The 12707-nt window shown below is 35.5% G+C and overlaps 1 protein-coding gene across 1 annotated transcript in view; it reads right to left on the reverse strand.

Annotated features, from left to right (window-relative positions):
- Positions 1-12707, reverse strand: part of LOC106468398 (histone-lysine N-methyltransferase NSD2-like) — a 68816-nt gene that overhangs the window by 29619 nt on the left and 26490 nt on the right. The window contains 3 exon segments of the mRNA XM_013928821.2: positions 3294-3460; positions 9977-10414; positions 11979-12114. Coding sequence (XP_013784275.2) covers positions 3294-3460; positions 9977-10414; positions 11979-12114 — 741 coding nt within the window.

Here is a 12707-nt window from a genome sequence, read left to right on the forward strand (position 1 = left end):
GATAAAATTTGCATTTTATGGAGGATACAATTTTTTGGGGATTTCAAAATAATGTACTAAAACATTAAAAATAACAAGTTCAGATCTGTAGCAAATATAAATATTGTAATTATTTCTTATAAATACGATTTCCTAATGTAATTTTCCAAGATATTAAAGATCATAATGCAAAAAAACTAAATTTATTAAAAGTAATAGGCTTTATGTTTATTAAACTACCTATATTTGTCAAAGTACTTATGAATTTTCGAAAATATTCGTCCACTAGTTTTATTGTTGGAATGAAATATAGCAAGACTTGCATTGCCTACTAAGAAAGTTAGTTGCCGGTAGTCATCGGGTTAAATGAGAAAATCAATAGGCAGAGCCAAAGGAAGAGAGAAAGCCCAGAGTTGAGAAGGGTGGCAAAGTGTCCAAGAGGGACATATTCAACCAAGTGTAAACCCTTCTGAAGATTAGGGGTGCAGAGGCTCTTCCACTGAAAGAATAAGGACTTGTTAAGAAAGGCAGTTTGCCAACAAGAAGACATCTCCCAGCAAAGGATGTAAACAGGCACAGAAGTATATAGTTAGTACCCAAAAATAAAAAGGCCCTGTAACAGAAATCACAAGGGTGGTTGAGCAAGGAAAGGACATGGAGAAGATTGAGTAGATGATGAACAAGAGAACCACTAGTAGAAGCAGGAATGGGAATATGTCCAATAAATTGAAATAAGGTCAAGTATGTTGATGGGGTGTGGACACTAGTCTAACATTCAAATATTGGAAGATTTGCCCCCACAAAAAATGTACCTCATTCCAAGAGAGAAGCATCAAAGAAGAGGGAGATCTGGTTGGAAAGGTGGTAAGGGAACATAGAAAGCAGGACAGCAAGGTCCAGTCACTCTGACAATTCTGAGAGGAGAAAGGACCTCCAAAAAGAAAATCAAGGGTCCATGAGATCCATTGTAGGAGATATACAAGGGCATGCACCAAAGGAAGGATGGCTTTCAGAGAAGCCACAGACTTCAAAAGGGAAGAACCTCTTAAGCAGGGAGAGAACAAGAAGTGTAAAACCTGGTGATCAGATAAGCTGTATTTTGTAAGTTGGGGTGAGAGAAGAAAGTGCCCAAAAATAACCATCACCGAGAGTGTGAGAAAAGGCCCAGATCTGAAGCATTTGATTGGTTATACACACATCATTGGGCAAAGTAGGTGTACATAAGCAAGTATTTTCAAAAATGAAAGAGGTGGATGGGGCAACTTTGGTTGATTCACTACACACACACACACACACACACACATACATACATATAATAAGAATACCTCAGAAAATGGATAGGAGGTTGTTATTTTATATTCTAGCTTGTCAATATCGATAATTTGAGTTTCTATTCCACAAGAAACTATAGACTTTGTATTTAGACATCACCAACATCTAATTTGAACCAAAGATGCATTCAACATACCACGTGACACATAAAAATCAATATGTAGGAATTGTTTTAATATTTACTTTTAAATTAAGAAATTAACTATTGTATAATATTAAGATTTGAATTATAATATACATCTTGATACCAAACTTATTGACATACATTAATTAAACAGTAGTTCAATAAAATTTTGAATGAAAGTCTACAAACGTGATGACATGCCCTCTGACCCCTACCCATAGCAAAAGGGTTAACTAAAACTATAGTATTGGTTTTGCTTACTTATTAAGTAAAGTGGTAAAGAAAGGATAAAACAAAAAACAAATGATTATACATACATCGCAAAACAGTTGAGTTTTAACTGTGTACATTTTGAATAATTCTAGAGGTTTGAGGTTTGCTAGTCGTTAAGAGTAAGGCAGTCTTTAGTTAAGTAAGCTTTCTTTAATGTAAAGTTCAAAGTCTGAAGAACCTGTAGTAATGACAGAGAAATCATTAGATGAAATATTGTGACTCGTGGTTTCAATATGTGAATGAATGGTTGGGTTTAAGTAGTGGATGGTCAGTTCTGTTAAATACTCCTAAATGTTCACAAATTCTAGTTTTCAATTGGCATTCTGTTTTGCCAATGTACGTGACCTTACAGTCACTACACACATACTTATACACAAACCATGTATGTAAAAGTTAAGGTAAATGTCTTTTGTACTGAAATACATTTTTAATGCAGAAGCTAGGTTTGTGTATTAGTCTGAGCTGAATTTGAAGATAGAGGTTTCTTATTAAAGAAGAGTTGTTTTTAATTTGTAATGATTGTGAATCCATTAAAGAAATGAAGATAATGAGGGGAAATTTGGGAATTTCCAACTACCAGCCAATGTGCACACCATTCCAAAATTATAATATTGTTATTATTTATGCCAAGCATTTTTTTATAGTCTTCAATCTTATCTGGTTACTGAGCCATAAAATAGAAAATTAGAACCCTCTTGCCATGCCCCCTGTCACATCCCCTCTTTCATAAATTCCCAATAGTTCTCTCTAATGTTTAATACTAAATTACTTATAACCAATAGAAAGCCAAAGTTTTAATCTATCAAATGACATATCATATTACATTGTTTTCTGTACAGAGTTGTCTATTTCACTTCCAGTTCAAACTTTATTCTGATAGGTAGCACAATGATGAGCTTAGCTGAATTTTTAACTGCTCTTATTGCATAGTTAGAAAGCCAGAAAAATTATGATAGTTACAGGGCATTGTCAGCTTTTCACATGTTATTATTCTGTGTCTTTAGGTGCATTATTTAATTAAATAAAAATGTATTGTAGTAGTACCATTTGTATTTCATCAACAGTCAACAGCAAAAAAGAAAACCCTAGCAAGTAATATATTTCTTGTTTTTCATGTGTATTCTTTATTGATTACTACTAAAGTAACTAAAATTTAAAAACTAGAAAATTTTTAGGTTACATAAGATTAGATTATGTAAAATAAAGAAAACAAATAATTTTTCATAAAGTAAACTCATGAGCAACTCGCAAACAGATTGTGCATTACGTAATTTGTAATACACAATGGGGAAACTGGATATCACTTTGCTAAACATTTTTTAGCAATATAATAATTAATTTCAGTGATGAGCTAAGTCCACATTCCAGGGGAAGAAAATTACATGAAAAAAAGGAATAATTATTTCTAGCTTTAGATATACACATAAAACAAGGAATCAAGATTTTGAAGAACACCATAACCACATTACACCTACTCATATATACACTCTCATTTTTCATAAATAAATATAAATCATAATTTGTTCATTATTTTGTTATGTAATACAGATTTTTTTTTATAGGTATGAAACAAGACTGATCCTACCTTTCTTTCAACTTCCATGTCTTTTTCTGTTATTTTCCCATGAGAAACTATGGACTCAACTGTACCTTGTATTTTTGCATCATGTATTCTGTATGCAGTCTTTGAAGTACTACCCTTTATTTTTTTCAAGTTATTAAGTTTTTTATTTAGTTTGAAGTTCTTGATGCCTAAAAATAAAATGTAGGTTCCATATAATTACTTCTTTAAGGTCTTACAAAAACACGGTTGACAATCAATACAACTTTTTTGTAACCCACTCAATGTACTTGAAAAAGAAAATCTGATGACAAGGAATTCACTCTGAGATAATAATGTGAATGGACAATGAAGAAAAGTTATTTTCTTAAATTGTATATGTATTTCCAATAATACTTACCTCCTCTCACACTACAGCTATTATTCAACTGTTAGGGTTTATTTTCCTTCGTCCATCTAAGCATTGGTCTGATTTCTCATTGCTTGCTCCAGTCTTCTAGTACCCACTTAATTGCCCTTGATGATATCTGTCTCTTGACATTCTCCACCTACATCAGTGTGCCCTCTATCTTTGTGCAGTATATAAGCACCTCCTTCAGATAATTTGCCACTTTTTCAAGACTGACTGACACAATCCACAATCACTAGCACTGGTTCTTATAGGGGAGAAAAGGCAGGAGCGTGTGAACAGAAGTAAGTTTTATTGGAAATACATTTTCTATTTAACAAAATGTTAACTTCCAAAACATACTTATCTCCTCTCACATTACAACTGGAATCCCACATTATACATACAAAATGCATCTGCATAGATCATAGTTGTGCCAATAGAAGATCAGCACCCTAATGGGAGAACCACACTACATCCAGAACAGGTATGCTCTTCACCCAGAACCTGAATCGTGCACTACAACCATCACCATTGGACAGGCCCTAACCAGGTAGCTGAGGTCCCACTGTTCGGGGTTGGAATTATAGGGCCATGGTCCCTAAATCCTACATTGGTGGCTAGGGCATTTGACCACAACAGATATATTTGTGAGTGGATCCCAACCTGTAGTTGTAGAGTGATGCATTCTGAGCCACTGGAAACACGATGAGAAGATAAGCAACAAAGTGTACAAACCCTCTCCTCAACCTGAAGTCCAAAAGGTAATACCCCAAACTCAGAATGAGAGGATCCTGTATGCCATACTCTATCTGAGGAAACAGAACTCATCTGGCCTGGAATTATGAAAACTCATCCTCACTCCCCAACAATGTTGGCAAGGTAAATTCCCCCTTGCCATTGGAATTATGGAGAGGATGTGGAACAAACAGTTCTCAACTAAGGACCCAAAATGGGACCACTCTATGTTCAGAATTACGAGGAGACAATGGGCCCTCTATCATGAACAATGTATTGAACAAATATTGATCAAAAAAAGGGTCCACGATTAACCCAACCGGATGGTTGAGCATCGAATTTCAGCCAGTACTACACGTACATTTCCATGTAAGCTAGTGCCGCTCATACCGACACCTGGGAGAGGAAAAAAAACATCCATGATCCGGGTTAGAGGGGTCCCCAACTTGGAGGAAAGTCACTTGAACACTCTGGAGAATAACCTCTGTCCACCACCCCAGTAACTGGAAATTAGTAGTAAGCTCCCTAGCTCAACTAGTACAATATGGGGGGGGGGGCTGAGTTCCCTAAATCTATAAAAGCAAACCAGCCCATGATTGGCAGGGATGGTCAGAATCCCCTTATGCTTTACTCATGATAGTCATAATTTCTACAAAGCTTGTTGCAACCTAGATAAAGCATACTGTGATAGTGGTTACTGGTGCAGATTTGGTTTGACAAAAAAACACATTACTTGACAACACTCATCACAGAGTGTGATTCTGTAAAAAAAAAGTAAAGGATGTTGGAAAGGAAAGAAGATACAAATTAGTAATGAAAATACCCACACCTCTTTATAATCCAGTGGATAGCTACATGGGTAGTTGAAACCCTCATAAGAAGATACTATCAAATCATGCAAATAATGTGAAATAAAAGTATTGGAGGAGGTCCACATACCAGCCTGACAATGTTCTCCAGCGAGCAACTGAACTGGGCCATGTAGGATATAGAAATGTTACGTTACGTTACAAACCCTCCTCGCCTTTAAAAACAGACCAGAATAAATAATATGAATTAATTTTTGTACTCACCCTGTCAAGGTAGGTAACTGGGGATAAAACCCAGGAAACTGAAGGGTCATAATAAATAAAAAGCTATTGTCTAGTACATATAAAAGCTTTAGTGGGGCACTTACTGGACATAATGAATGATCAGGATCTGATTGGTCATAGAGGTGAGAAATAGTAGTCAGATGAATCAGTCAAAAGAAATTATCCCCTCCCTGATTGCCAGTGTCTTAGGTAAGAAGGATCTGTCTGGGTATAGAAGGACATAGGTAGAATGATAAAGTATCCTGCACACATGCAGCACAAACAATTCAGACCAGTGATGTCTGCATGCCAGCAGCAACAAAAAATAAACATTAAGGAAAAGGTGATACATGGCACATGAGGCTAAGGGCTCAAATGGATGTGGAAAAAGAGCATGTAACACCACCTTTATATCTCAGTTAGGTAACAAATGGTCGTGATGGATGAAGGACCTGAAACAACTTAAGGAGGACGGAGTGCACTGGGTATTCAAAGAATTTCAGTCTCTTTGAGTATCTAAGGGTAGCTCATAAGGCAGCCTTATATAGGGCAATTGTGGAAGATGCAAAACCCTTGTCAAAGAACAAGGTCAAAAACCGAGCTCTGGTTGGTATGTCTGGACGAAGTAGGTTCAACCTCCTCACAATACATCATTGTCAATACGTGTGCCATTTCCATTGTCCATCCTGGGATGACACAGACTGAGACAGGTGCATGGCAACCTTACAAGTTAAAACCCAACACTGTACGAAGGACTGCATAACCTCCATGCATGAAGCTTGAGAGTCAGGATGAATGGGTGTAAAATGTCGGATCATGGTTGCTTCAACAGAGACGGTGAAAGATGAAATGGAGAAAATGGGCACTCCTGAAGGTATTGCAGAAATGTAAACCAGGGTTGAGCTGCCCAATCCATTGCTATTAACAGAACACAACTGGGGGTTGAATGAAACACTGCTAAGGCTCTAGATAAAACAAACAAATAGGTGGGTAAGCATATAGGTGAAATCCAGTCCAGTCGTAACTGAATGCATCTATTGCCAGTGCTCAAGGGTGAGGTACTAGAGACCAGAATGTTGGTAGTTGAGTTTTCCAATGAGTGGCAAATGCATCAATCATCGGTGTCCCAAACCGTAACCAAATACAATGAAGAACCTCTCAACTAGCATCTATTCTGTTGGGAGAATCCAATTGGGTTGAGACGATTGATCTGCCATAAAATTCATCACCCCCAAAACATGGCACACTAGTAGGATGCTATGATGGGAGTGAGCTCAATACAGAATACCCAAGGTTCAAAAACAGAGAGTCATGGACCAAATGCCCCCATAAAACTGTCAGAGTGAAGCATGACGACCTTATTCCTCAATAATTCCAGATTTTGAGAGAATGACCCTTGAACAGCAAGAAGTTCTATAACACTGATGTGGAGAGAAGCCTTGTCATCCATCTATAGGCCCTAGAATTCCTGACTGTTGAGATATGCACCTCGATCCCTGAAGTGAGACATCCATGAATGGTTTGAGCTGTGGCGGAGGTGGCAGCAGTGGAACACCGATCATAGTATTGTTCTGACCTAACCACCACTCGAGATCAAAGATCCTGAATAAGTTAATTGGGGAATCCAGTCGATCTATGTTCCTGATCCATTGGTTACATAGATACAACTGAAGGGATTGCAAGAGCACTCGCCCCAAAGGAAAGAGGAATTCAAGTGATGTCCACATCTCAAAGAGAGACCTTAGGAAGAATTGGATTGTCTGTCCCATAGCATAGAGCCAGATGGGAGTTGGCTGAGCCCAGTTGAAATACGTGTCAAAAAAGACACCCAGATGGAAGATATATTGAGATGTCTTGGCTCTGATAAGAAATCCTGCCTTGGTTGCTTTGGAAAGCAGTATCTGGGTGTAATGTTCCACCAACTGATAAGATGGTGCCAGCAGTAGCCAGACATCCATGAAATAGTGTGTGCACAGGCCCAGGGAATGGAGATGATCAGAAAAGATTTGTATGATTCAGCAGAACACATATGGAGCCAATGCTTGTCCAAAGGCCAGTGCCCTAAATTCCAGCACCAGATCCTTGTGCACAAAATGCAAATAGTGATGGGATGAGTCCGCTATGGGAACATGCAGATAGGCATTGGTGACATCAAACTTGGTCATCCATAATCCTGGCAAAAAATACCAATGTAGAGTGAGGAATGACTCGATCATGAACTTTGAAGGATCTAGGAATTGATTTAAATGAGAAAGATTGATGAAGTTCTGAAGTCCAAGGATCTGTGGGAGGCACAAACACTACAGGTTGGGGGGATAATGGTGGTGGATATGTGAACTGAATGACTAATCCTGCCACAAGGACATGTAGTACCCATGAATCCGGGGTAAAGGTTTTGCACACATCCTGAAATTCTCGGAACTAAGCCCCATAAACCCCAAAGGCACACGGTAGTCACCACTGCTGCTTGCGGCATTCCAACCGAGCAGAGGAGCTTTGTGGATATGGGTGGAATTTATTCTTGGTACCAATGGACTGAAGGGCTGATGACAGGGGTCGGGACACTCAAATAAGGGCAGAACTACAACCCCCCTATAGAAGCAGAGGAATGTTGAAAAGCCAAAGACAACAACCCTCAAATGCAAGACACTGGAACAACTGAAATACTAAGGGCTGGAGAAAAGGGCATCATGTAACTCATGGAGGGCAGCAGCAGGTAGATGAACATCATCTAACAACATACCAGCCAAGAGACAAGGGAATGTGCAGAAATTTACAATTGAACCAAGGTAATGATGTGGCAATCACTGAGAGGCTTCCAAAAAGGGATGATAAATATCTTAGCCCACTAGTTGGGGTCAGATGATTCCTAGAAAATAGTGTTCTATTCAGGTTGATCACAGACTCCATTCTGGAACCCACATATCCAGGAGCAGGTCTATTCTCTGAGAGTCTAAATATGCTTCCACCTGGTAGTGGTACGTGAAAGCATGTTGTTGTGACAAACATAGTGGAAAAGGCATAGCTGTCTCTTCACGAACCTGAGCAGTAAACCTCCCTCCATGAATCGTATTATCAGGGGATGGAGGGAGAACCAAGTACTTGTCCTCAGACCTTTCTGCCATCAAGGAAGGTGCAACTCAAATGCAACTTGGAAAAAGACCCAAAACATCATGCACTCTATGTACCAATCGAAGAAAAGGAGCCTGAGATGACTGAACCAAATTGGCCTCATGAGAAGCCAATAGAGTAAAGGAAGGCAGTGGAAAATTTGAATCTAAATTCTCTACAAAATGTCCAGGATCACCCACAAGTGGAGCCTCAGACATACCCCCCCCCTAAGAAACACCATTAGATCGTACGTATGTTTCCATCTCACTATGGATAAATTTATAGGCACCCTCAATCGAAAAGCAATGCTTGCTATCAAAAGTAGGATAGGACCCAATTTTCATCCATGCCAGAAACCTTAATCTGGGAATGCATGCTGTAAATCAGCCTCCCAAATGCAAAGGTTTTTTTTTTCTTTTTTACAAAAATCAAAAATTAAAAATGAAGAACAGTAGTATTACAGAGAAACCTGTTAGTAAACATTTTGTTGAGAAAAAATAAGAGCGGGATAAAAGACTGAAGCAGATCAGTGCTTAGATGGGTAAAGGAAAAGAAGCCACAGCAATCAAGTAATAGCTGTAGTGTGAGAGGCAGTAAGTATGTTTTGGAACTTTATTACAAGTTTAATGTAGTAAACAAATATATACCATTTTCGCAATGTTTGTCAAAATGTTGCACTTTTGTTATTATATTAAACTTGTAATAAAGTTTTATTCATTACCCATTCATCTTTAAACTTTATCTACTTGAAAAAGTCTTAGCCAATACTTTCAAATAGTGTATATATATGAAATTTCAGATAATTTTTCACCAACTCTGGTTTTCAAGACAAAGGAATGTTAGTAAATTATTGTTAAAACTTTATTAGATTTCAAAATATTCATTACTTTGACCCTAACCAGGCTTTCCATGAAAGTGGTAAAAAATAGTTGATTTTAACAAATCAAAGATAATTTTATTATCTTTAAATTCTAGCAAGCTACGTGTAATTTCCAAATACTTCTTTTTAATAAGTTAAGCATTTTAAGCTCCCAATAAATAAGAGATAACAGTGTAGTGATGTTTAATTACATTAACTTGACTACATTGTAAGCATCATGATAATCTTTTAAAGCTTGGAAGAGGCTATATAATATGCTTCATCGTGTAACAGTCCAGACAAACTTATGCAAAGATTACAATATTCTAATGGATTGGAATACATTCAAAAAACATTTCAGTCTATAAAGGACCACACCTTTGAAGTGTTTAATTTATAATGCATTGTAGTATTTGATATATGAATTTCAGTTTTGCATTTAGAATATGGACAGTGTAATTAAGTTTAAAACAATTATGAAAAAACAAGAAAGTAATGCTAATGCATTTTATAAATAATTTTCTCTTCATAAACCTACCTTGTATTTTCATTTTATTATCCCCAGAAATATGTCCATTATTGAGCTTTCCCAAAGTGAAACGAGATTTGTATCTAGCTTTCTGAATGTCAGTCATAAGAGCCCATTCTTGCTTCAGTAAATCCTCGAGTGCTGAACTAGTCAGGTCTGGATGTTGCAGTTGTTTCTCGTGCAAATGTTTTTTACAAAACACAAAAAAATTTCCCCTTTCATGAGCTTTTGAAGAAGTCTGTTTTATATGCTTTTGTTTTTTTTCTGCTTTTCTATCTTCAGCTGCTGTTCGTCCTTGAATTTTAGAAGAACAAACTTTTTTATTTTTTTTTGCAGGTCCTTCTTTGGGTGTTTTTTGTTTGAGCTTTTCTTTGGGAGAACACTTATTGCTATGTGTTTTTGCTTTTCCATTTTTGGTTACATGACTGTTTTCTAGTTTGCATTCATCTAAACCAAATAAAAAAATAATTAAAATGTAAAACACTTGTTGATGTCTCAATAATTTTTGGTATGGAAGAGAATCAAACACACACACACACAAGCATTCTGTTTGAATAATGACTAGTCAAATAAACTAGTCAAAGTTCCATTTTCAAATATTTTAGAACCTCCCAACGTTTTTGTAAACTTGCAAAAATCCCAAAACTAGTAGGTAATTTAAACATTTAACTTTATTGCAAATATATTTTGTTGGTAGAATACAAATTATATTAATTTTCTTTCAAAGTTTATTGGGCTCTTTATAATAGGTAATTTAAGTTTTATTTTATATTCATTCTTAATACCAATTGAACAAATATTGTTGAATATTTTAAGAATATTAAAAAAAAAAGAAGTGTGAGGGAACTGTGATATTTTGTAAGGAATGGCTGAGAACAAACCAAAAGCTTTTAACTATTAGACATAATTATTAATTTGTAATATAATCATGGGTCAAGGCCAACATTATTAACAACCAGACTGCTGGTCAGTGTTTCAAGTTTACAAGTAAAACTTAAAAAGCACTACAAAAGAAATTGCTAGTACACATTTCAGATGCAAGATTCAAAGATCCTTATTGGTGAGAATCAATACACCTCTGATAAATGCATTTCAGTCATTTATATTGTAAAATTCTGAGTACAAAAGGTTATTATAATTGCAATTGACAAGATTATTTTACTCGCTGGTGTCATACCAGTTTTGTGACCCTCATTTAGACTGCATGGCATTTACAGGCTAAGTAAGAGAAATGGGGACAGCAAGATAACAATCTTCAACTTATTGAAATGATTGCCAAGGCAATTAGCATGTGCACCAGCTGGTTAGTTTCACATCATATAGCCTCTGTAATGCATATGTAGGCCTATAGATTTCTAATGCTTCATTAGCTTATGGTGTTTAAACCAGTTTTAATAAAATATCTTCTTTTTTTTTAGTATAAGATGGCTAACAGCAGTCAATCCGGATGCTCTTAGCCTAAATACATCAGTTTCCGTCTAAATCAAACATCTTTTAACTTTTGTGAAATAATTAACATAACAACACATGTAATTAAAAATTTTAATATTTGAAAATAAGACATAGATGACTTGTACATATAAATGACATATACATACATATTTATTAACATTTCATACATAAAATATTTAACCATGAAACAGTTAATTTTAGAGAGAAGAATATTGCTGCTAGTAGAAGTCCCAATTTTGCTGAGGGGGAAATTAACAGCCATATCCTAGTACCATCAAAAGTTAAAAATCAAAACCTAATAATGAAAAACATCCATCACACTAAAAAGAGCTTGGAAGACTGACTTATAAAAAAAAAAATACTAAACAGGATATCATTAATTATAACTGTAAACAGGATATTAATAATTATAACTGTGAACAGGATATTAATAATTATAACTGTGAATGGGATATTAATAATTATAACTGTGAATGGGATATTAATAATTATAACTGGGCAGCAAAAAGCTAGAGGAAATTAGGTTGTTGTTAGTGATGCTAAGTTTATCAATACAGACCTATGTCTACTGAATTCTTTTTTGGCTTTGGCATCACATATTGAAAAGTCAGTTCTTGCTTTCGTTCAGCTCGACTCATTTTTAAAGCATCTTCTGCTTCTTCTACAGCTAGTTCCCATGCTTTCTTTCTAGCAGGCTGTATCAACATTAAAACATTAATCCACTGTTATATTTAAGTGTATTAAAACTATTTCCATTAGCAATTTCTTCATGTTCACCTGCTCAACAGCTTTTCCTATTATTTAAACTAATTATAATATTGCAAGAAAGACAAATAACTTTTTTCCAAATTAAAATTACATTATCAGTTTTAAGCAAACACAAACATATTCATACATGCATCATAAACTAATTAAGAAAATAAATTAGCAATAAGAAGCAGAACTACTCACCCTAATTGAACAGTGTATAATTTGACTGACATTTAAATATCAGTGTTTAGAGTCTTTATAAATGGGAAATTAAAATGAAACAAGCAACAATCACTGATAATTACTATCTACAAAGCTTGAGTACATTAAAATAAAATGATTTCAGAACCTTACTACTTCCTTAAAATCCATATTGCCATTTACAATCTAATATTTAGACTGAACTTAAAAATAATTACAACTTAAATTTTATAAAACATGAAAGTTTAAGAATTAAAGAAGAATTTTATCATTTTATTTGATTAATTTCCATTTAAGAAAAATTTATATTCTGGATTGATTTTAATTTTATCCCCAG

Source organism: Limulus polyphemus, unplaced genomic scaffold (assembly GCF_000517525.1).
Source record: "Limulus polyphemus unplaced genomic scaffold, Limulus_polyphemus-2.1.2 Scaffold2994, whole genome shotgun sequence".
In the NCBI taxonomy this organism is placed as follows: Eukaryota; Metazoa; Arthropoda; class Merostomata; order Xiphosura; family Limulidae; genus Limulus; species Limulus polyphemus.